This window comes from Rhizoctonia solani, chromosome 8 (genome assembly GCF_016906535.1).
Source record: "Rhizoctonia solani chromosome 8, complete sequence".
Lineage (NCBI taxonomy): Eukaryota > Fungi > Basidiomycota > Agaricomycetes > Cantharellales > Ceratobasidiaceae > Rhizoctonia > Rhizoctonia solani.
The window spans coordinates 689,405-714,556 of NC_057377.1; the positions used below are offsets into that span (position 1 = coordinate 689,405).

Sequence of the window (25,152 nt, forward strand, 5' to 3'; positions counted from 1 at the left end):
CATGCCAAGATGCTGTGCCAAGGGCGCTTAGGGGAAATCCACACTTCTGCGCAGCCCACAGCATGCTTCTCTTTTCACATGGACTCTTCCTTTCTCACAAGCACAGACCATGTACATAATTCTTTTCTGTCTATATATACAGTAGGGAAATTGCTTGGAAACCCCAACTCAATTTTACCTTGTCTTTCATCACAGACAGGTTCCAGTAGCCAGCTAAGTAGCTGGACATCAGTAGTAACATCTCTCACCCCTTGATTAGACTCATCACACCTCCCAGGCCTAAGGCCCCCTTGTAGTCTCAGTAGTTAGGAATTAGCCACCTTAAGCAGTTGTAGATACAGTAGTATAGCCTAGTTGATTAGTCGTTAGTGTTTAGGTATGGCCTTAAGCACCCCTTTTGAGTGTGTGACCAACCTTACAGTTGGGTCACAACACCTCCTTATATATTCTACAGTCAAACTATTTACAAATACAAGATATCAAATATGTAATCCAATAAGAACCCCAATCCTACTGCAGCCTTACTCATGCATACATGTCACTGATGTGTCATAGTGATGTAATCAAGTGGAGGTGGCTATGTGTGCTGAGTAAGCACAGACAGGGACATGGCTTGGTGCTTAGTGTGTAATATAAGCACCAAAGTCACATGATTGAAAATGTTGTCTGTTTGTCTTTGTTTAAAATTGAGAAAATGGGAATAAATTCCCTGGTATCAAGTGTGTCTATGACAACAAGACACTCTAAGGCATTGACAAGTTAGCTAAGTACAATGGGAAAGTTGCTTAAGGCAACAAGTATGTTGTATCTACTGAGTAACTTAGTGAACCTGGACCTATAGTCCTGTGTACAATGAGTGGAGACAACAAGAGGTAATTGACCTGGGGATTACCATAGTTGATTACCCTCCTTATATATTATACAACTCTACAGGGGCCCCAAAAACCCAGGAGCCCTCTGGAGTGCTCTGGTTTGGGGAACCCCCTTGCTAGGATCTGACAAATCTGGATTGCTTGTGTTGTACACCAACTGTAAGGTTGGGTGCTTGCTAATGGACAGGTGCTTAAGGCCATAATACTACACTGCAAATCTATCTAAGGCTAAGTCAACACTGCTTAAGGCAGTCTACTGGGTGGTATCTACAATATGGGAAGGTGTCATAACCTCCTAATATATACCATTGGACTCGCACGTTTTTTCTGATATTTTTAGTATTTTTTACAGACTTGATATCTTTTGTTTTTCGATCACGTGATCTCGGCGCTTATTATGCCAAGATGCCGCGCCAAGATGCCGTGCCAAGGGCGCTTAGGAGAAATCCACGCTTCTGCGCAGCCCGCAGCACGCTTCTCATTTGTCTTAGCTACTTCTTTCTCCCACACGCACGGACCATGTAGATAGTGTGCTTTGTCTATATATACAGCAGGGAAATTGCTTGGAGACACCAAGTCAATTTTACCTTGTCTCATCTCATTGAGGAGGACCCATCCAGCCAGCTGAGTAGCCGGCCCCCAGTAGTATCAGTAGTTACCCCTTACCTGCGCTTACCACACCTCCAGGCCTAAGGCCCCCTTGCAGTTAGCACCTCTTGAAAGTCCACCTTAAGCGGTATTAGTATAGCCTTAGATACTTAGTTAGGTAGAACAGTGTCTGTATTAGTTACGGCCTTAAGCGCCCATCACTAGCGTGTACCCACCTTACAGTGGTGTACAACAGAAGGCCTAAGGCCAGTGGTGAGCTATCTACTGGTAAGTGAAACCCTGTAAGGGGCAAGGGACTACTTGTTGTAGACACACATATACCAAGGGAATTGTCCTGGACATGGTCACATGACCAGTACAAGTGGTTGCATGCTGGCCCAAGCCCAAATTTGGGGGGTAGCAGGTGTAATCATGGGTTGTCAGCAGAGGAATAATAGGGCTCTATGGCTTAGTGGTCAAGCTGGTTCAATTCCAGCTAGTTCTATTTTCCTCTGTTTATGATACTATATATACAGCAGGAAAATTGCTTGGAGACCCCAAGTCAATTTTACCTTGTCTCATATTCATTGAGGAGGACACTTCCAGCCAGCTAAGTAGCTGGCCCCCATTGGTAACAGTACTTACCCCACTACCTTACTCATCACACCTCCCAGGCCTACTCAGCAAAATATGTGGGGTGGAATAACATGTGATTACATGTAATTGGGGTGTTGTAACATCAGGGGTTTGGTAATGGTGTAATTGGTGTTACATGATGTTACAACTGTATATCACATCAGCGTTATCACATGTATTTGTGTAATGACATGTTATTGGTGTGTCAATACACCATTACCAAACCCCTGGTGTTACAAGAAAAATAGTTTTTGCTGAGTAAGGCCCCATTGTCAGTAGTAGATAGTGGAAGGACACCTTAAGCATCATTAGTATAGCCTAGATTACATAAGCAGTTAGTTTTGCCTTGTAATAGTTACAGCCTTAAGTGCCCGCCACTAGCAAGTACCCACCTTACAGTGGTGTACAACAGTGGTCAAGCTGGTTCAATTCCAGCTAGTTCTATTTTCCTCTGTTTATGACATGCTGTAGTATAGCTCCATGTTGCCTTAAGCAACTTCTCCATTGTAACCTGCAGCTGCAAGCACCAACTACCTTGATGTCCTTACAGATGTCTAGGACAGACATATTTACCATGGTTGTGTCATTGCAGCTGTGTTACATACAGGGTTATATCTATGCCAAGGGGATTGTTAACAAGGGGTTCAACTGTATATACATGTGGCTGTGTCTCAGGTGCTTCTTGCCAATAGACCATTTGGAATAACTTAGAATAGCTTAGATATTGATTCACACAATACAGGCAGATATCCATTAAACTAGATAGAAGATCAATAGCTCAAGTGTATATATGCAGTACAAATGAAGCAATACTGAGCTCTTTAGATAATGTAGACAAGTAAAGAAGTAAACATAGACAATCTAATGCAACAAATAAAATTGTGTATATACATTCAAAGGAAGATGACTCACATGCTTACAGTGTGTGATACACATAGGAAGCACATGGGCACATGTATCCAATAGAAGCAATAACTAAGCAACACAGCCCATGGTAAATGGGAGTATTTAGGGGCAAATTAAAAGGAGAACCTTAGTCATAATCCAAAGTCTTGCTCAATACAGAATCTGATGCATAGACCTTTGCACAGGTGCTCTGTTCCAAGTAGGGTAGGGAGCAGCCTTCAGAACTTGTGGGAGACTGTGTCCTCAAAGTCTACTTGTAGGTTATATGGGTACTCACTAACAACACATCAATTGTGTGCATACTGATACTTTGGAACATATAAATTAAATACTGTTGTGCAGTATGTTATATTGTGGGTAAGAAGTACTGTCAAGTTGTTATAAGACCAAGAGGCAGATTGTAGGTACAAGACAGACAGGGTGGGATTGCAACAAACAAGAAGACAAGCTACCTGTAACTAGGTGTGACTACGGTTGGCTCTGCCCCTTGGGCTTGTTTTTTGCGCCAGGGGGTCTTCCTCGTTTCTTAGGTGCTGCATGTTTGCTGTCAGTGAGCTGAGATTGTTGCTCATCCTTTGTACGCAACAATTGTTGGATAGTGTCCGCTCCTATATCATGATTCTCTGACAGCAACACATCAATTGGCACTGTAAGAACGGGCGGCGGAGGCATGGAGAAAGCTATGTTTGTGTTAGCTTAAGTTGGCCTTATACTAGATATAATGAGCTCTTACCTTGATTGGAGGCGGCGGCTATTGTATGATCGAGTGCCTTTGCTACTTCTGAGAAGTGTGGTTAATTACCAACTATTCGCATACTGGATCATGGCTCCTACCTTCTGTGACAAATGGGGGTCGGTCTGGTGCATCTACTGGTACGTGGTTGGACACCAGGATAGTCTTGTTGCTAAGAAGCAATGGATCAATGGCGATCTCATCTATGTAATATGCCCAATCAAGCATGTCAGATGCTTTTGATATTCGGGCTTAGTTAGATAGCTTACCAAAGTTATACCGAGCATCATGCCCATTTTCGTGATTGGTTGGCTCAAGCAAGTTGTTTGAATCGTTGCGGGTACTCTGGGCTATTTCCTGCTCGGTTGATTTGATGTCGTCGGTTTGGGCGCGCCTACCATATGCCCCATCGTACTCGCCTACCTCCGGCTCGCTGTCAATATCATGGCTCACGTCGCTGAAAGATCCTGTCTGAGCGCAACCGGTCCTTCTTCTGTCAAGGCCACAAGTGTTAGATGTTTCTTGAACGTCTGGTGTTCCATCAATGCTAGGTCTTGGGTGCTGTAAGAGAAAATTAGTTATATCGGGCTTTGCAATGGCTCTTGCTTCGACACGGTGAGCCGCCTGTTCGTATATGCTAATGTGCTTATTCTTCCAACTCTTGCTAAAAGAGCTAGCTGCGATAAGTACAGCAGCCTTTATGCGCCCTGTACTACGCTCCAGCTTTGGGATTGGGGCTTCCACAACTAGAACCTGCCGTGGGGAGGGCGAAAAGCTTTGGCCGTTTCGAGAACGAAGTCTATCCAGCTCAGCAGACTGGATGGCATCGAACAAGTTATTTACCTTTACAAGAATGTAGTTTAGTACAAAACTCATGAGTTAGTTTAATAATACGCACCCAAGAAGCCCGAAATGCTGGTCGGCGCACAAGAGTCACGCCATCAACCTCCTCCTCCTCAGACATGTAGTTATGAGCAGTAAGGAATTCGAATTCTTGGCCTTGAAGAGCGGGGATAGTTCTGATATATTCGAGTCTTATGGTTGCCTTCTACGTACAGATTGTGAGCAACTTAATACTAGTGGATAATCGGGACGTACTCTTGCGCTCTTATGATATTTAAGCCTAATTGCACGTGATTCAGCAAGGGCCTCGGGCGACTTATTCATTGTGCGCCATGCGCCCCGTGCTGTTTTCCACGGACCACGCTCCATTAATATGCATATATCCTTGTCGCTGAGAGAACTGAGAGCAAGCGATAGTTCGCTGTTGTTGTTTGGAATCATTGCCCGAAACCAGCTTAGAAACGTTGGGATCCAAATAATCTGGCTGGCGAGCGAAAAGTTCCAGTGTGGGAATGGATGGCAGTACTTGGTTACCGGGTCGATTGCTATAAGCGGAAGGGTGTCAGGCTGGCCAAACTGGTCTTTGAAGGGCGGGCTGATATCCCCTGCGTTATTGCACCTCAACATTCGACACCAAGCCTTTCTATTGTGCTCCTATAGCAAGTAGATAGTAATCAATGTTAAGAAAAGTCTTTGGACGAAACATGACTCACGAAGATTGCATTTTTCAGCCCCCCAAGCTCCGGTGGACTCAGGGTAGTAACTACCGATATGATTTCGGCCAGCTCAGGCCACAGCATGGGGTTGGACATTAAGGCATCCCTCGCTGGAATTACTTGGTCGGGTGCTACGTTCTGTGGTGCTAAGCTAGGTTGGCCAGCACGAATAATTGGGGCGGAGCCAGGCTCATGGGCGGGAGATACAGGAATGCGTTGACTCAGAAGATTGAACAAGTCAGAGAGTCTTTCATTGGTTAACTTCTGTTGCGCGTTAGAGGCTTCTTGATAGGCTTCCAACTTTGTGGACAGCTCATTAACTTGTCGTTCAAGAGTGACTACTGAACGACCTTGAGCCAGGCCAGAAGCCAAAGTTTGAGAGTTATCTGTAGAGACAAATTAAGCATAATCCGTACAGCATTAGTTATTCTTACTCATACCAGGGTGTAAACTTGATGACGGTTTCTTGCCCTTAGTATCAAATCGCTCCTGGCTTTTGCTGCAGGCTTGAGAGGTTTCTCCGTTGGGTTCTGAAGTTAATGTCAATATTCATCGAACTACTTGAATGCTATTAAGTAGTTGCGCACCATCCTCGTCCGACGACAACGGACAATTGCTCAACGCCGGAGTTTGAGGCGCTGATAAGGAGGTTGAACGTGAAGACCCCGGGCGACCTAGAACACCAAAGTGTTGGCCAAAGGGAGGCCTCATAGCGGGAGCTTGGAATGGCGCTTGGCCAGGCACAGTAGATGTACTAAGACGAGGAAGGCTTGCGATTAATGAACGAGACTTCTTTAAGGTGAGAGGCGGCTTGGTTGACTCCGATCCAGAGACATCGCTAGAATCTGCGTAGCTGGTGCTGACCTTGCGCTTTAACATATCGAAGTGAGGTGAGTGCTGGTAAGTAGACTGCCCTATGGTATTATATATGCGCCTCAAGTCCCATCAATTTGCGGCTACTTTGCTCTTCCAAACACCGTAGGTACCACCTTTCTCAGCAATGTTTGGCTCTTGACGACCTACCTAGTCCCTTGGGACTAAGCGGCCCAACTAGGTTGGGCCCGCCACTTACAAAATTCCATCAGTTGGGAATCATCCTATATCTCACTATCGAATTATGCGTAAGCCGGATGAGCGACGGGGTGGTTGGACCTTTAGCTGAAGACGCTGCCAGTCGAATAGTCGCTCGAAGTGGAGAGTCTGGGTACAGTCATCCCGATCTTATGGGGAGTGGAATATAAACATGTATATACACCCTATGAATACATCCAGTCCCCTCCCAATGTCCGTTTGTTCGTTCAGTGGCAGTGCCGTCGCTAGGTGCTTAGCAGTCGTTACCTAACATTATGTTAGTCGATGCTCGATAGCTATTGTGCTGTGATAAGTAGGATGGTACGTTTGACATGAGACCTACTTGGCCCATCCAGGTAGGTCCACCGTGGCCCTACACTTACTGGGTATTCACATACCAGGATTCAGCCGTTGCGCCGTTGCAAGCAGGATAGGTCATTTGATACGGAGCTTACTCGGTCCATCCAGGTAGGTCCACCGTGGTCCTGCATTACACAGGTATTTACATACAAAGATCCAGCTATTACATCGTTTTAAGTAGGATGATGTACTTGATACAAGGTGGACCCCAAAAGTGCACATTGTCTGGACGTAAAAAATCGCGCGTTATATGCGGAGCACTAGCGAAATCGAACCGGTATTTCCATGAATCTGTGTTCCCAGCTTACCCCCGTGTGATACAGACATGCAGAATCTGGAATTCTGGTACGGATGGCTCGCAAAACTGAGGCGTCATGCGAATTTTTCGTACTTTTAGGGGTTATCGTGACACGGAGCTTACTTGGTCCATCCAGGTAGGTCCACTGTGGTCCTGGATTACACGTGTATTCACACATGGGCACTCAGCTGTCACTCTTTCGAAAACTGGATGGTATGCTAGATCAAAGTTTACTGGGTCTGGCCGTGTACGCTCATCATTGCCGCACCACCACACATGTACTTACATACAAATACCTAATTTTGTTACTCAATCTCTGACTTCTTGAGTTTCTTGTGGCCTTCTTAGCCTCACCGCAAGGACTCACTCCTCTATTCAGGTACCACAAGCTCTTTATTGAGTACAATGCGACTCTCCAAAGGTATGCAGATTTCAGTTCAATTGTAGTTTGGGTAGTGCTTGATTGTTGCGTCCTTTGATGTAAATCAGCTGCCTTCCATTTAATGTATATGCAGATTAGGTTTGCTCGCCGTGGTAATTGAATTGCCCCTGTTCCTTTGAATTACCCATTCATTCATAGCTGACGATCGTGTTTGGCAATTAATCTGGATGCGTGAACACAAGTCACGTGATGCATGTTTCACTCCCGCACTCGGTGCTCAGCTCACTTTGCAGTTATAAATGACTTGTAAGCTTTCAGACGCTCTTGTAGGGATGCTGAGGTGCTCGTTTCTATTATATCCCAAGTTACCATTTATTACTTGCCTGTCTGTACCGTCATACTTGGTTTCAGCCTGTTGATATGAGTTACGCACGGTGAGTACTTGACAGTCATTGTTCAACATGTTGAGCGCATGCGATCTGTAGAATAGATGGGTCTTTATCTAATTCAACTATAAGCTAACCACCCACTTCTGTCATGAACGCTCAATCGAAACACCTTTTATCATCTCTGCTGATCAATTGGAACAGAGCCAAGGACTCGATGCGTTCACCCCCCTCTCTCAAGTCTCCCAGGCTCCAAAAGCGTTGCAAGTCACACAGTCTCCACTTTATTATAGGAAACTGATACAACATTGAACCAGGGCGTATAAATGACCCAGGCGACTGGAATTCGGTACGTTAGTTCCTAAACTAAGTTCTGTAGCTGACAGCAATCAACGTAGCACACAATTAACTCTTCAATACTAGGGGCAAACTCGCTACCCCTTTCGGTACTAACTCAACCACCAACACCCCTCTCCGCTGTTTATGGGCCTTCCAAAAATGGTTACCGACCAGTAATACATATGGTAAGCTTAGATACATGTCAAGGAACCAAGCTAACGCAGGGCTTTATGAGCCAGGCTGGAGCGGATACACAATCCCCCAGCCCACTGGCGCCCTGGGTAATAACGGCCCCCTTATCTCAACACAATCATCTTGCAACGTCTGGAGTACCAATGACTTCGGTCGGCCCCTTTGATTTCTTATCAAACATGACTGCCATACCGTTGACTACACCCGCTTCAGTTCCAGATCCCCTTACCGAAGCCATCCCAGACTCCCCTTATTCAACCATTGAGACCAGCGAGACCAACATCACGGCGCAACACTCTTTTGCCTTCAACTCTGACCAGCTAACAGCCGGTTCCTTGTGCCCCCCGGCACCTCTCACCCAGATTGATCCCTCTTCCTCTGTCGCTCACACCTTGCTGGTTCCTCTCGATCCCCTCTTCTCTATCTCAGAAAAAGAGCTTGAATCCGAGCTTGGACAGAGTCGATCAGGTTGCGGGTGGGAGAACTGGGAGCGTCACCTCATCATATCTGAGTTGCTTGGGCCCAATGCGCCCAAGCTTCTAATCTTGAAACTGATGGACATTCCGCTCAAAGTACGCCCCAATATACCCCAGTGTACAGATCCATACCTTACTCGGGTACGCCTATCACTTACTTGAGAGCAAGTGACTGACACACCTATGCACAGCTATCAAAGGTCACGTTTCGCGGCTCCCGTTCAGTAACAGCAATAGCAAACCAGATTTGGATCCTTATTGAAACTTATACGGAGATAATCGACTTTGCACAACAGGCAGGAATTAACCTCGAGGCACCCAAATTTCACAACCCCAAGGCTCTCATCCACAGCATTGTTGAAATGTGGAAGCAATGCGTACCCTTGGGCGGGAATTGGGCTTCCGCCAGATCTAAGGGGCTACAAGCTATCGATATTGTCATTTGGACCCACGATCCCCCCCGTAGTTGGTTTTCGATGACATTTAGCCGGTAAGCAAGCAACACGTTTACATTACTCTACTAATACGTACACGTAGCCTCAAGGAGGCTGGTATATTACAACCTTGGCGTGGCAAATCCGTCCAGCGTGCTCCATCCACCCCTTCACAACAGCTCCCTTCAATGAGCTGCAATCGAGGCAGACAAACCCAAGGTAATAGTAGCGATTTTCCCCTCTGCCTCTGCCTTTCCCCATGTAGCACGACTAGTCCCACTGATTCACCCACTATTACAGCTCGCTCTGTTCATACCCCCGGGCCCTCAGAGCCCTCCGAGCAAATGCAGAGGCCTTTGGCCCCCACTTCCCCGAGCTTTCCGGCATCCCCAGCGTCTCCGGCGCCCGAAGCTGAGCGATCTTCACCTCAACCTCACAGTCCCCATACCACTACCCCAGGGAGTCCTCACGCACAGAACATGTTACGTGAGCAACACGCAATTGCCTCTGCGTCGGTTTCATTGGCCCATGCCCAGGCTGAATACATGCATGCGCGCACGCTACAAACTCGTACCAATGTCCTGCAACAGTTGCTCGGGTTAGAGCAACAAGAACGAGCATTGCGACTAAAAGTTGCAATGGATGTCATCCGTATTACCGAAAGCAACGATGTTACTCGTAGTGCCGCCCAATCGTGGATAAATCAAACGTTTTTTACGAGCCACCCTTCAGACGACTTTACCCGATTCGCTACGGCCTGGAAAGCGGAGCTTGCGCTGAAGCCGAATTATTTCGGAGGGGACTCGATTTGCCATGCCTCATCTCCCCAAGTGCGCTTTCCCAACTCGCTCGGGTTTGGCACCAGTTAACCAGATAGGTAAGTACTTTCTTCACCACCCATTATCGCCTACTAACTATTAACCCTCAAGCCTTCCCTTCTATTCTTTCATCTTATTGACCACTCGCCTCACAATGCAGTTGTATTTTACAGCGAAATGTGTTACTCGAATATGTTCCTAATTAGCATAAATTACTAAACGAGTTGATCGATCACCGATTGATTAGGCCGGAGTGAAACTGTCTATATATTCATATATATGTAAGAAATTAGGCAATTAAAATCAAGAGAATCTTGCGTGATAATATCCAAATAAGATATCTAATCGCCCAAAAGTATATGTCTTATTTGGTGGCGATAATATTGCAATAATATTCGAATTACCTGTATGATTCACGCCTACGAGTTCCTGTGTGTCATCTGGGTCCACAATAAGACGGTACACTACTCATTAATTCATATATATAACAACATATGTCAGACCTTTCTATTGATAAGATTATGTAATTATAATGTTGCTGGTACCAGTCATTGCGGTGAGATATCCTCTGCCTTAGTACAATCTCTATAGTTAGTGTAGTAACCACAGAATATCTGTTCTTGGGCTGGCCGGCTCCCAACCGGTTTACAATAAAGAGACAAAGGTCAGCTTCCTTTTGGAGAATGATGGCGAATCGCGTAAGCACACATGTTGTGCCTCAAGGCCTTCGTTTCTCGATACACAGTAACTCCGATTAGGCCCTATTTACCATAGATGTATTCGTTCCTGTCTTACTGGCATAATTCTTTATCAAATCCAGAGTCTTCATTCAAGCGTAACCGGAGTGCGATCGCCTATGGTACGTCCACTTCAGCATATACATCATAGGGTTTACTGGAGGAACCAATCGTTCTAAATTATGTTAGATGGTCACAAATGGCCGGTTTACTCAGTCGGCTTCTCACCTGATGGTAAATCGGTGGCATCCGGTTCAATTGATGGCACTATTCGTATCTGGAATGCACGTCAACGATCCCCATCGAGCGAGCCATTGAAGGGGCATACTGATTCCATCAATTCGGTCTAGTACTCTCCCCTTGGTGACATGATAGCTTCTGGATCAAAAGACCAAACTATACGCCTATGGAACGCGAGCACCAACCAGCAAATAGGCGGGCCATTAACAGGACATCATGGCAACATTAACTCGGTTGTTTTTTTGCCCAAGGGCAATTTAATTGCCTCTGGATCCGACGATAAAACTATTCGGTTGTGGGACACACAAAAAGGAATGCCCGTTTCTGAGCCACTACTAGGTCATTCTCATCTTGTTTGCTCGGTGTCATTTTCTCCGGATGGCGCTCGCATCGCTTCTGGATCGTACGACAAGACCATACGCATCTGGGACATCGAACGCAAAGTCACCATTGTTGGGCCTCTCCAAGGACATACAGGGGAGATTGAATCGGTCTCATTCTCTCCAGACGGACCTTATCTCGTCTCCGGCTCGGATGATAAAACCCTCCGTGTTTGGGATATTCGTGCCGGAAGGATGGCTGGCAAGCCGTATGAAAGCTATCTTGATTGGGTTATGTCCGTCGCTTTCTCTCCGAATCGTAACTATGTTGCTTCTGGTTCCCTTGATCACACAATTCGCATCTGGGACATAAGAACTAACTCGCCGGTGGATGAGCCTCTCCAAGAGCACAGAGAGGGCGTATATTCAGTGTCGTTCTCGCCCTGCGGTAGACGTATAGCTTCGGGCTCGTCGGACAAGAAGGTTTTGATATGGAATACGCCAAACCATGATACATATGCAGATTCGAGTTTCGATTACGGGAATGTGCAGATGGATAGAGGTGTTGCCAAAAGGCCTGGGGCGGTAGGCATGGAAGTAATCAATCAGCATTCAGTGAGTGAATATATTCCTGGACTGCTGTTTTACCAGTTATGACATGGCCATGTCGGGATCCACAGTCAATGCGGGATATGTTTGATCTCTTATGTCAGCATGGTTGCACCGATCTTAGTTCGAAGATGGACACGACCCGAGAGGACATTGTGAATATGACTGGGGGAGGGTTTGGTGATATTTGGAAAGGCGAATTGCAGGATGGAACTATTATTGCGATTAAAACTTGGAGATCCTCCGTAATCGAGCAGTTTGATTATAAAACACTCAAGGTTGGTCTTTGCTGCTCTTGTATCGCGAAGAATTTTACCCGAACATTGGGCAATTAAATGAACCAGCGCGCCGCTCGTGAAGTACACTTTTGGTCGAGAATGCGCCATACCAACGTTCATGAGCTCATGGGTGTAGTTATCTTCAAGGACCGTTTTATTGGTATGGTCTCCGAGTGGATGGAAAATGGCAATATCTATGAATATACACGAAGGAACCCTCAGATCAATCGATTTCAGATGGTTTGTTTATCAGATCCTGTCCAATGTCTGCGACTCACAACAATTAGTGCGCTCAAGTTGCATCAGGACTTGATTATATGCACAAAATTGATGCGGTATGGCCTCCTAAGCCTTATTCATATACGAATATTGAACATATAACACAAAAAAGGTGCATGGGGACCTTAAAGGGGTGAGTATTGGTGTTTTTAGCCCCAAATGACTTAAAAATCAACTAACTTGACGACACTTGAGCTAAATGTTCTCGTATCTTCAGATGGCGTGGCTAAACTCGCGGATTTTGGGTTGTCAACAATGGCGGAGAGTAGCCTTGAATTTTCCGAGACGAGTAGCTCGCAAGCTGGATCTATTCGATGGGCGGTAGGTTTTTCGAGCTTACGTTCTTCGCCATCTTTGACATGACAGTCATTAGGCCCCGGAATTGTTATCCACCGAGTCACCCAAAAGCAAACAATCAGACGTATATGCGCTTGGGATGGTGTGTCGTATTGGTACACCTAATCCCATTCTGGGCTAATGCTTTCTTGGCTTTGGGGTAGACAATGCTCGTAAGTTCAACTCTCAACTTTATATATTCTGATATGGAGACTATCAAGTAGGAGATTGTGACCGGGAGTGTACCTTACGCCCAATGCCAAAGGGACTTCAGTGTTATGAAGTTAGTAGAACAAGGGGTGCTCCCTATTCGTCCAACAGACCGACTCCAAGCTGACGAGTTTGGGGATCGGATGTGGAGCCTTCTTGTGGGTTGTTGGGGGAGGAATCCAGATGCGCGCCCATCAGCTGAGCAGGTGGTCAATTCAGTATGTTCACTCTAACCAGGCGCTACTAGTCCTTGGATTCATCTGACTTTGTTGCGAGTAGCTGGCGTCTATACTAGCTTCAGTAGGCTAACTTTGATTGATTGTTTCGGTTGGCGCTACCTTTTAGCTAGGAGTGTCATTTACGGTATTCTCTTACGCTCATACTTTCCATGATTGTTGGGAGATTTTATTGGGTTCGTAGCTCTCATGGCGACGAAACTCACATTTCACGAATAGCTTTAATCGTCGAATGCCAAGACACATTGATACAGTAATGCATCCCAGTTGGATTTTAATTAGATCTCTTGAATCTATTTGATATCTACAGGGATAATGTTAGTTTTTCTTGAACAGAAATGGTTGTTTAGCGAGATTGAGTATTACTATCAAGAGCTTTACTCTGATTTATTCTCGTTTGTAGTTGCAACCGGGCACTCTGACCAGACACTGCGGGAGAGTACAATTTTTGGCCTCCCCCTCCCTCATTTGTTATAGCTAGTGCACACTGTACATAGAGCGTTGTGCATCGTAGCCCACGTGGTTGCACAACCATGCTTTTATCGCGAGCCACGTGATCGCCCCGATGTTGGCTCTTCACTCGATCTTGCCTTCCATCTTCTTCCATTTCTCCCTCACCCGCTTCGTGGCCTCGGTCATATCCTTATTTCATTAGTATACCGCAGTCACATACTCGTTTTTTCCCACCCACCTTACCACTCTTTGGGCACAGTTCGGACCACCACCCACGAGCCTTCACTCGCGATCGGGTGTCCCCAGTCCATCCTCGCCGCTTCGTGGCCGCGGAGGTCCCCACCTTTCCCGGTCTGCTTCCTATAGCTGTAGTTGTGTATATCTTTCCGTTATCATATCTACACATAACATATATTACGCACATATCCCATTTTACGTCACGAGTGCACCTAGACCAAGTTGTGGCTCTTGAGAACGCCTTCTGTAGTTTCACACAAAGTCGCCAAATAACGGCCAGCGAAAATGATCGAATCTAAGAGGTTTCCGAAAGGGCAGCAGACATTGAATAAATACCTTTAGTTCCTCGCCTGTTCTGATTGGCTACTGCATTTAGCAGTATACTGTGCATGCACGTGCCAGACGCGTCACCGTGTTGTGGCAACTACATCTATTGCCTTGATAGAGCGTCACAACGATTTCAGCTAGAGCCTTACAAATGTTCCATTCGTTTTCCTCTATTTGGAACAGGATTTCTCGACGTGAACCAGAACCGGAGCCAGAGTTAGAGCCTTATTTGGCACCTCCGGAATCCCCTAACATTGGTAACAGTATGCCCACTATTTTACTCCAGGCTTACTGGCCCCTTACTACTCGCCAGATGGGCAGAAAGGTATCATATACTCCGTTGCGTTCTCCCCAGATGGTAAATCGGTCGTGTCCAGCTCCTCAGACAAGACTATTTGTGTATGGGACGCGGACACTGTGTTTCCGAGGGACAAACTATGGAAAGGGCACACTTCTGCAGTCACTTCAGTGTCGTACTCATCCTTGGGAGATATTGTAGCTTCTGGTTCCTGGGACAGCACTGTTCGGCTATGGGATGCGATCACTGGCCGAGAGGTCGACGAGCCCTTGAAGGGACCTGACGCTGATATCAACTCGATTGCCTTTTCTCCAAGCGGAAATCTCCTTGCTACTGGTTCCGACGAAAATACTGTCCGGCTATGGGACCTACGTAATATGAGCTCAGTTGCCAGTTCACTCAAAGGGCACTTCTACTGGATCACCTCCGTCGTGTTCACACCCGACGAGGCACGGATTATTTCTGGCTCATATGACAAGACAATACGTATATGGGATATTGAGCGCGAGACAACAGTTATTCAGCTGATAGGGGAGCATACACAGGGTGTTCGATCGGTGGATATTTCTCCTGACGGCTCCCAGATTATTTCCGGCTCTGATGAAACTGCTCTACGACTTTGGGACTCTCATACTGGGGCCATGATTGGCAATCTATTTGAGGGTCATACTCGTTGGGTTTCTTCTGTTAATTTCTCTCCCAATGGGATCTACGTTGCCTCCGGTTCTGATGATAAAACAGTCCGTATCTGGGATGTTCGAATGTGTCGCCAGGTAGGTGAACCTTTCAAAGAACACACGGACACCGTAACCTCGGTTGCATTTTCGCCTTGCGGGAGACTCATTGCGTCTGGCTCATACGATCAGACGGTCAAAATACGGAATATCATACCGGGTGACTTTAATTTAAATTCAAGCAATGAATTCGACACCAGACATAAAGATGACTGTGTGCATGAAGTCGGGGTCCCGGAACCCATTAGCCAGTACATGGTACGTATACATACGGCATTCATACCTTGAAATGATACACGTTGAGTTTGCGTCAGTCAATTCAAGATATGTTCAGTCTTCTCACAAAACATGGCTGTACCGATCTCTCTTCAGAATTGGACAACAGTCAAGGTACTGCGATCTTGGTATCTGGGGGAGGTTTTGGCGACATTCGAAAGGGGAAGCTACGCAATGGGAGCATGATCGCAATTAAAACATGGCGAGCGTCTCTGATAGAGCAATGTGACTACAAAATTCTCAAGGTACATCGCTCATTGCATGAAATTATCTACACTGGATATGGTATCTGATATTTCATAACAGCGTGCTACGCGAGAAATCTATTACTGGTCAAAAATGAAACACGAAAACATTCATGAACTAATGGGAATGGTTATATTTATGGGTCAATCTCTTGGTATGGTGTCGGAATGGATGGAGAATGGCAACCTGCACGAGTATCTTCGAAGGAATCCTGGAGCTGATCGCTATCAATTGGTTAGTAATTTCTAGTGATATTCAACATAAGAACTTGGTTATAACCTTTTTACAGTCAATGCAAGTCACATCCGGTTTGGAATACCTTCATAGCTATAGTATGGTAAGCTCAGCTGGGCACGAATAGTTTGTTATACTTATATGAGATACTTTTTTAGACTCATGGCGATGTTAAAGCTGTAAGCCGCTTTCATTGAGTTGGATAATAATGATTTTGATTGGCTTGGGACCAGCTAAACGTTCTAGTATCATCCAATGAGGTTGCTAAGCTTACCGACTTTGGATTATCAGCCATGTCTGGGACTACCATTGCTTTCTCCGAGACAACCAATTCACAGGCTGCATCTACTCGGTGGGCCGTGCGTAATTCAACAAATTCATGATTCTTTGGTTCTTAAAATACTTATATTAGGCTCCGGAACTGTTGCTAGAAGGGGCACTAAAAACTGAAAAATCAGATGTGTACGCTTTGGGAATGGTGTGTACAATGTGCTGCCAAATCAATACTTGCACTGATACTCAAATCCCTTGAAACCAGACTATTCTTGTAAGGTTGATTCAGCTCTTTGCACCAACGCTCACTTGAGAAAATAGGAGATTATCACTGGGGAAGTTCCTTATTCACAATGTCAACGGGATTATCAAGTTATAACAAAAGTACTTCAAGGAACCCTTCCTGAAAGACCGACAGAACAACTCAAGGAAGATAGTTCTGGGAATCAAATATGGGAGCTGCTATTAAAATGTTGGGATCGGGATCCTGATGCTCGGAAATCAGCAAAAGAGGTGGCAGAATTTGTGAGTTTAAATTTTGTATCGAGTATAGGCTCTTAAACTATGTTCCCTAAATAGCTGGCTTCTGTACAAACGGTGAAGGTCTAATAGAATCATCGATAACTTAAACTTTTGTGTATTGAGAAAATTTTCCTTTTTGAGTGGGAAGCGCTTTCTAGTGTACTACTTGCCTCTGAATTTACGTGAATTGACCTAGGCGCCCAAGTTCAGATGAAAAGTCGAGCAAGCTTAGGTTAGGCTGACTGGAAGCAGGCGACAATGCGTAAGCTGAGCCCCCTTTCGATTGTCGGCCGGTGCTGGACCAGATTCGCTTGAGTACGTGGTGTTTAATTTTGTTTTTCAACTCAGTATAGGCATGGTAGCAATGTGGAACCCGAAAGTGGCGATAAAACACAACTCTCAGCTTCACCTTCATAGCCGAAATTTTTTGAAGCATAATCAAGCCACAGCCTTGCACCGTAAGGGGCATTACAATGTGAAAGTTAATCAGAAATGTGCAAGAAGGTGTAAATAAATGAGACTGGCCGGGTGCTGACTCATCCGTTCATGTAAGCTGATTATCAACTGCATATAGCGTGCTTACACGTATGAGATATGTCACCATAGTGGATGAGCAAAGTGGCTGGAATTCGACTGGACCCTTACGCATAACTCATCTGTTGGTAACTCAATCTCAATGCCTCAAACAAGCTCTGAATCCACAGAGACTCACAAGCCTATTGTTCATAGTCCGTACCATATTCTACCCTCCAAATGATGATAAATTAACTGGGTGCGTGGCAGGGGGGCACAGATATGGTGTACTCTTGGTTGCATTTTCTCCTGACGGAAACTCGGTCGCATCTGGATCTCGAGATCAGACCGTTCGTATATGGGATGCCCATTCGAAATCCTTAATAGGCGATCCAACAGAAGGACACACTGATGAAGTCAACTCGGTCTCTTACTCTCCACATGGGGATATTATAGCCTCTGGATCTGATGACAATACAATCCGTCTTTGGAATGCAAAATCCGGGAAGCAACTGGGTAAACCTCTGAAGTGCACCAAAGAACGTGTTTGGTCAACCGACTTCTCTCCCACCGGCAACCTCCTTGCCTGTGCGTGTGATAGTTCCATTGGTTTATGGCATATCCAGCATAGGAATTCTGGATATAATAGATTCTCCCGTGATTGCGGTATTGCTTACTCGGTAGCATTCTCTCCTGAAGGTACTCACATTGCTTCTGGTTGGGGTGACAGAGCAGTCAGATTGATGGACCTTGAGTGGGGACTGTCCTTTGCACAAACACTAACTGGCCATGAAGGCTGGGTTCGTTCGGTTTCATTTTCTCCCGACGGCTCTCAGATTGTCTCTGGCTCAGATGATTCAACTCTCCGTTTTTGGGATATCCGCATTGGAGGTATGGTTAACAGTCTGTACGAAGGCCACAAAGATACTGTTCGGTCTGTTATATTCTCCCCGGACGGCAACTACGTTGCTTCTGCCTCCGCTGATCGAAAAGTCTGTGTGTGGGATATACGAACTGGGAGCTTGTTGGCAGAACCCTTTAAAGGGCACAAAAGTACTGTCTATTCAATCTCGTTCTCCCCTTGTGGCAATTGCATTGCGTCTGGATCCTCGGATAGAAAGGTCATAATTTGGGACGTTTCGAGTATGGACATCGATTGGGAGACTAATTCTCAAGTTGAGGAAGGGCAAGATGGAGAACAAGCGGAAGCTAGCGCTTTGTTTGAAGGCGATGATATTAATTCGATCTCAATCGGACAATATATGGTCAGTGAAAAGATACTTGTGATCTAGGGTTCTTGATTCCAACACCTTGATCCAGTCGATCCAGGAGATATTCGATATCATATGTCGCCACGGCTGCATTGATTTCTCTCCCTACATGGATACGGCACAGGACACTGCTGTGCTGATGTCTGGTGGTGGTTTTGGTGATATTTGGAAGGGGCAGCTTCACGACGGGTCTAAAGTTGCGATCAAGGCTTGGCGCGCATCTTTGATAGAGCAATGCGATTATAAGACTTTGAAGGTGTGTTGTGGATTGTCAGTCTCACTTTTGTGAAGTGCTAAACTGCTGATTTATAGCGTGCTACGCGAGAGATATATTACTGGTCGAAGATGAAGCACGAAAACATCCATGAGCTACTAGGAGTGATAGTATTTATGGGCCACTCGTTCGGAATGGTGTCGGAGTGGATGGAGAATGGGAACTTGCATGAATACCTACGGAAAGAGCCCAGCGCTGATTCATATCAACTGGTCAGTAGACTCGACCCTGGTATCAGTTCTAGATTTGACTGAACGTATTGCTAGTCTACTCAAATCGCATCTGGACTAGCATATGTTCACAGTAACGACATGGTATGCCCAGGTCCCCTTGCTATATTGTCAAGAATAAACTCATATTGTGTATGGATTATCCAGGTACATGGAGATTTAAAAGCTGTACGTTTTCATACTCGAATTGAAAGAACTAAACAATTTTTTCTTATGCCTCATAGCTCAACGTCCTCATATCATCTAATGGGACTGCCAAACTGACGGATTTTGGCCTTTCAACAATGGCTGAGTCGAGTATTGGATTTTCTGCGACTACCACCGCGCAGGCTGGGTCTATTAGATGGGTAGTATGTAGATTGTATGACGGTTGTATCCCAACTAACTACTTCTAGGCGCCAGAACTACTATTGAAAGAGACCGCTAGGAGTAAAATGTCAGACGTTTATGCGCTTGGGATGGTGAGTTTTACTTCTTACTGCACTGGTGATATCTTACTCGTATATTCCTTGGTTAGACAATCCTCGTAAGTATAAATGGAGGGATTCATATCTCCTTTTATTTCTAACTCAAAGTCTGCAGGAAGCCTTCACAGGAGCAGTGCCATACTACCCAGAATGTTCGCGAGACTTCCAGGTTCTTTTGGCCGTGCAGCAGGGAGTACTTCCTACACGTCCAGTCAGCCAACTACCCAATGATTCAAAGGGAGACCAAATGTGGAGCTTACTTGAGACGTGTTGGGATAGAGAGCCTGATGCTCGACCCTCGGCAATCGAAGTGGCAGAACGTGTAGGTCTGGATTTAATTGATAATATTTGGGAGCGCCAAATACTTATTGAACACTACCACTAGCTTTCTTCGATAGCCATTATAGCACCAGTACAATGAATGATGAGTATTATAACTACTTGGAGTGTAATCCTCCAAAGGACGCAGGTCGAAATCGAATGGCGGACTTAACCAGTGGGTCATAATTGATTTATTGGAGCATGTCGTGGGCCACAATACAGAGGATAATCCAACACTGAATGTAAAATTTTCCCCACATTAGCACCAAAGCATTGGTCTTCAACTCCAAACCAATTTTGAGTCGACCAAGTCGCTGCTCGAATATTGGTTCCTACGCGTGATTAGTACTGTTACTCATGAGTAAATATCTACTATTGAGCAATTGCAAGGTTGCGCGAATCTCAAAAGCGGAAAACTTACATTTGATTTGGATTGATACTAATTCAGATGTTTGACCTCCAGGGTAAGCTATTAATGTTCATGTTGTACCGGGCTCATCTGGACCTTAGTGATCACCTATTATATGTAGATATCTCCTGATCTCCAGAATGTGCAGAAATCATACACGCTAAATACTGTATTCCTTAGAACAAGAATTTCATAAAATGCGTTTCAATTTATACCGACTATGTGATGCATATACACCCTGGACTAGCTCCTTTTGATATACTTACCCCGGGAAGGCTCTCAGCATTATGTAAGGCAGTATATTGTGTTGCTCTTCGAGAAAGGCAAAAAAAGCCATACATCTGTGAATACCAGGCCGAATTACATACATTTGTACGCTTGTATGGTGGGGTACGGAGCCCGCGAGGCGTCACAGCGCAGACTTATTCATCAAGGGAATCGCGCTCCTCGTCAGCACGTGACTCTGAACAGACCATTCACCACCCAGCTCTCCAGAGTTCCACACGCGTGCGGCTCTTTATTTCTTCTCATATGCCACTCCACTACGTAGCTATGAAGTGTTGCCACCCGACCCGGGAGCCTCTCTCGCGTCCCGGTGCCCTGATCTTTCCTACCGACGTCGCGAATGCGACCCCGGCGGCCCCTCCCGTGTGCTGTCCTCTTCCTGGATCATAACATCATTCACTGTACTTATACCATGACGCACAATACCTATACCTTGTTATAGTAGTTACGCTCTCCGGAGATCTCCGGAGATTTTGGAGATTTCGCTGAGTCATTGCACCATTTACTAACCCTGGTTTTGATTGCACCAACGCTTTTCCCTTAGTCTTTGGCCATCCACCCGCGAATTCTGCTCACGTCACAATGCCCCAGGATTCATCCGCGCTTCGCGCCGGATCACCTAACTCTCCCTTATATATTGACGTTCTCATTCTCGGACTACGTACATAATCTTGGTAGACTCTATGCATACAATTCAACTTAATCCTACGTGGCTACCGGAGCTTAAGTAGGCGACTCAGCAGAATCGTCAAATTCAAAGACACGTACTATATATCTCGAGAAAATCTCTCTTTCCTTAAATCGAGGCAATGCCAATCGAATCTAAATGAAATGCAGCACGTGTGTTTCTAGAAACTAATCCCCAGCCATAACAAAATAAGTACCCCCACCATATCTACCGACAGCTTTTTCGACGAAAACTTGGAAAGCGCATGTATGATCTTCATCACTCTACATAGTTAAGCTATAGCTAGCGTTTCGTATACAGTAGTGGGTGAACCATTGATTGAAGTCTATCAGATCTAATCTATTCAAGTTTGCCTATTATAGGTATTCTTAATGTTTTCGCACAGCAGCTGAGTGGAACACGCAGGAATTGGGTTGGTCAGGGGGCCGGAGTTACGCGACAGAAGGCACTTCCCGGATAGATACGAGTACGGTACCTGTGAGAAGCAGACGGCCCGGGCGCTTGGAGTGGCAAAAAAATGTACAGGCCCAACCTTGGCCAATACAACCCAATTTTCATAGGCGTCTCAGGGTCTGTAGACTGTGATACATGTGGTTGTTTGCGTATACTCAACTATTCTGCTTCCACTGACTAATTTCGGGTAGGCAGTGGAAAATGTGAGCTGATAAACCGGGCATATTGTACAGTAATTTCCGCATGATGGTAAGAATTGCGTTTCAGTCCTGACCAGAAGCATGTGCGTTGCGTCGGTCGATTCATCCCCCGGGTAACCTGCACATGTTGGACTGAAATAACTTGTTGCGAGGGAGTCACGTGCTGATCTTCCAGGCAATGCAATTTGGACCCTACTGCAGATCCGTTGAAGTAGGTGTACCTGGTTATTTTATCCACCACTCCCTCTCTTTCGTTTCTCGTCTTGGGGTTTTGTTCTCTTTTTTCTTTCTTTTCGTTCGACCTTTCGTTCTTCTTTCGCCTCGTTGGTAGGCTCTGTTTTTCCAGGAGGTATGTGTGACTACTTGATCGCCGAGATGAAAATGCTTATCGTCGCAACGAACAGAACGCAAGCGTTCCCCCCGGGCAGATTTAACACCACTCAGCACCGAGCAATTGCAGCGTAGACCGCTACTTTATTCTTTCTTACTCACACGCAGCGCGTATTTCTTTCGATCTCAACCTTCGACGCGTTGCACATCTTTCTTATTCTTTTCGTTCCACACGGCCAATATGAAGTCGATTACTACACTAGCTCTCCTTTGCGTTGCCCAACTGGCTGCTGGACAGGCTGTTGTCGTTGGAGGTGTTCAGATGGTGGATGCGAGTGTCTTAATGGCATCGAATTCTGCGCTTCCGGCATCCACGGTCTCATCTGACGCACCGATGGTAACTTCCTCGGCATCAGCTGAGCCAAGCGCAACAAGCGCCGAGGCCGCTCCCACCACTACTCCCGCGCCAAACCCATACGAAGCAATGCCTTACGAGAGTATGGTTTCAGGTGGATATTCGAGTATGGGGTGTGGGTATGGGTACAAGAAGGACGAAAAGGGGTACTGCCAACCTGAGAGCTGGGTAGGTTTGATTACGATATCTAATCATGCGCATATATTGAGAATTTCTGGTACAGTATTCGTTTGGCGGATGTTACGAAACGACCATCATCGTGAACCATAAGCCAAAGAGCTGCTCGGGTGCTGCTCCTGCCGCGACGGTTACTCACACTGCGACAGTAACCGTCACTCATACACAGGCCCCGATGACCGTCACATACACCCAAGCCCCAGTCACAGTTACTCATACCCAGGCTGTTACACACACTCAGCAAGTCACCTATACCCAAACTGCTACCCAGACACAGGTCGTTCCTACCACCGTTCATGTCACTCAGACGGAAACGATGCACGTCACTCAGACACAGGTCCAGACTCAAACCGAGACGATGCACGAAACTCAGACTCAGACTTTGGTGCATAACGTTACCCAGACTGCGACTGAGCTCAAGACCGAGACTGCGACGGCGACCAAGACTGAGGTGCAGCATCTGACTGCAACGATGACAGAGGTTCAAACTACAACGGCAATCCACACGCAAGTTGTACCTACCACGGTCATGGTCACTGATGTAAGACGCCTCGTCCTCGTTCATTCGCCTTGGCTGACTCCGTGATTTCAGACTCTCACCCAAGTCCAGAAAGAGACCCTCACTGCGACTTCAACCGCAACCGCAACCCAAGTTGAGATCAAGACTTACACCCAAACTCAGCTTGTCCCAACCACCAAGGTTTGGGTTTCCACCGAGATCGTCGACAAGGTATATCATTTTTTTTTTTCGCTTGGTTTGAGTTTGAGTCCTGACCAGCATTTGTGGTGTCTGGTAACAGACATCCGTTATTGAGCATACATTGACTGCGACGATGACACAAACACAGTTGAACACAGTTACGGCTACGGCTACTTCTACTGCCACTGCCACGGCGACGGCGACTCAGAAGGAGACTCTAACCGAAAAGTCTACTATCGTACGTTCCGTTATCTATTTCATTTCGTATTAATTGACACTAACATTACGGTAGACCGAGGTCGCAACCGTCACCCAGGTTCATACGCAGGTGGTTCCTACAACCTACGTTTCCGTTTGGGTTAGCACCGAAGTGGTTGATAAGGTCGGTTGAAATGCTTGGCTCGGATCCATGTTCTATTTTTGGTCCTAACGACAAGCGCCCTTGCAGACGAAGATCATCGAGCATACCAAGAGCGCTACTGTCACCTCCACCGCGACCTACCTCCAGACGTCGACCGAGACTCAGACCGCTACGGCCACTGCTACTGCCACTGCAACCGTCACGAACCAAGTAACGCAAGTGTACACTCAAGTCGTCCCCACCACGGTTACCTCTGTTTGGGTTAGCACTGAAATCATGGACAAGGTACGTTACATCTTCTGGATCCGAGAAGCACAACTGAATTTTTTGAATAGACAAAGACCGTCGAGCATACTTTGACTTCTGTGATGACTCAGACCGCGACGCTTACTCAGACTAGCGTGGAGACGCAGACTCAGACTCAGACTCAGACGCAGACTCAGACAGCGACTGCAACTGCAACTGCAACTACCACGCAAATAGTTCAGGAAACAGCCCTGTCGAGTTGTTTGAATATGGTACGTTCTGAATTTGTCCTTGGAATGTAATGCATGGTGATTGATTAATCGTATCTGTGATGGCAGTGCACGATAAGTTGGTCTGTTCCATTGCATATGATGACAACTTCGACCACTGCCCATGCGATGCCCACCACCACGAGTCATACGATGGCCGCGAGCACTCCCACGCATGATTCTGGATGTGGATCTGGCGGTTGCGGTGCGATGACAACTTCCACTGCAGCCGCTATGCCCGAGAAGACTGGTGATTCATGCTACGGCTCGAGTTGCTCTTCGGGATGCGGAAGTGGAGGGTGCAAGCGGGCGTATGGGACCAAGCGCGAGCAAAAGCGCAGACTGCCCGTGACTGCGTAATAGACTTCATCTCGTCTCGCAATGCTTTCGTGTCAAATAGAGTTCAGTGTAATTCTTAATTCGTTTGCCGTTTGGGACATCTTTTGTTTTGCTGCTGCTTTTGTAACTTCACTTTTTTTTCCTTTCAAAACTTGCATCTTCTTGTTCCGACAATAACTTTCCTTGTCTGTTGCAATATCATCTTTTTGCACCATTGACTTTCGCGTGGCTCATGAAGTGGCAATATAAATGATAGTGACCCGGACCCTGAGATGATGAACTATTTGTTTATCGGCGCCACAAAAATTT

At 46.1% G+C, this 25,152-nt stretch overlaps 4 protein-coding genes across 4 annotated transcripts; 3 read left to right on the forward strand and 1 right to left on the reverse strand.

Moving 5' to 3' along the window:
* Positions 1-3,470: 3,470 nt before the first annotated feature.
* RhiXN_09672 (uncharacterized protein) lies at positions 3,471-6,173 on the reverse strand (the record flags this gene model as incomplete). Its single annotated transcript, XM_043329488.1, has 9 exons — positions 3,471-3,682; positions 3,736-3,783; positions 3,837-3,938; positions 4,005-4,578; positions 4,634-4,783; positions 4,834-5,232; positions 5,292-5,680; positions 5,735-5,824; positions 5,882-6,173. The coding sequence occupies 9 exons, from the start codon at positions 6,171-6,173 to the stop codon at positions 3,471-3,473; spliced, it is 2,256 nt and encodes a 751-aa protein (XP_043182322.1).
* Positions 6,174-8,117: 1,944 nt separating this feature from the next.
* Positions 8,118-16,982, forward strand: RhiXN_09673 (Vegetative incompatibility protein HET-E-1; the record flags this gene model as incomplete). The annotated part of the gene is made up of 25 exons (XM_043329489.1): positions 8,118-8,140; positions 8,215-8,315; positions 8,370-8,474; positions 8,536-8,939; positions 8,990-9,288; positions 9,336-10,062; positions 11,138-11,962; positions 12,061-12,234; positions 12,301-12,474; positions 12,522-12,569; positions 12,626-12,646; positions 12,709-12,834; positions 12,887-12,952; positions 13,014-13,022; positions 13,074-13,217; positions 14,577-15,602; positions 15,659-15,865; positions 15,927-16,100; positions 16,156-16,203; positions 16,259-16,279; positions 16,334-16,459; positions 16,513-16,578; positions 16,639-16,647; positions 16,695-16,898; positions 16,953-16,982. The coding sequence occupies 25 exons, from the start codon at positions 8,118-8,120 to the stop codon at positions 16,980-16,982; spliced, it is 5,157 nt and encodes a 1,718-aa protein (XP_043182323.1).
* Positions 16,983-17,571: 589 nt separating this feature from the next.
* On the forward strand, positions 17,572-20,035 carry RhiXN_09674 (Tyrosine kinase family catalytic domain protein; the record flags this gene model as incomplete). Its single annotated transcript, XM_043329490.1, has 10 exons — positions 17,572-17,623; positions 17,679-18,673; positions 18,729-18,935; positions 18,992-19,165; positions 19,220-19,267; positions 19,331-19,351; positions 19,408-19,533; positions 19,579-19,644; positions 19,701-19,709; positions 19,766-20,035. The coding sequence occupies 10 exons, from the start codon at positions 17,572-17,574 to the stop codon at positions 20,033-20,035; spliced, it is 1,968 nt and encodes a 655-aa protein (XP_043182324.1).
* A 2,542-nt stretch (positions 20,036-22,577) lies between these two features.
* RhiXN_09675 (uncharacterized protein) lies at positions 22,578-24,864 on the forward strand (the record flags this gene model as incomplete). The annotated part of the gene is made up of 8 exons (XM_043329491.1): positions 22,578-22,919; positions 22,975-23,469; positions 23,521-23,658; positions 23,729-23,866; positions 23,921-24,010; positions 24,077-24,274; positions 24,325-24,507; positions 24,574-24,864. 8 exons carry the CDS (start codon positions 22,578-22,580, stop codon positions 24,862-24,864), a joined length of 1,875 nt encoding a protein of 624 aa, XP_043182325.1.
* Positions 24,865-25,152: the final 288 nt, after the last annotated feature.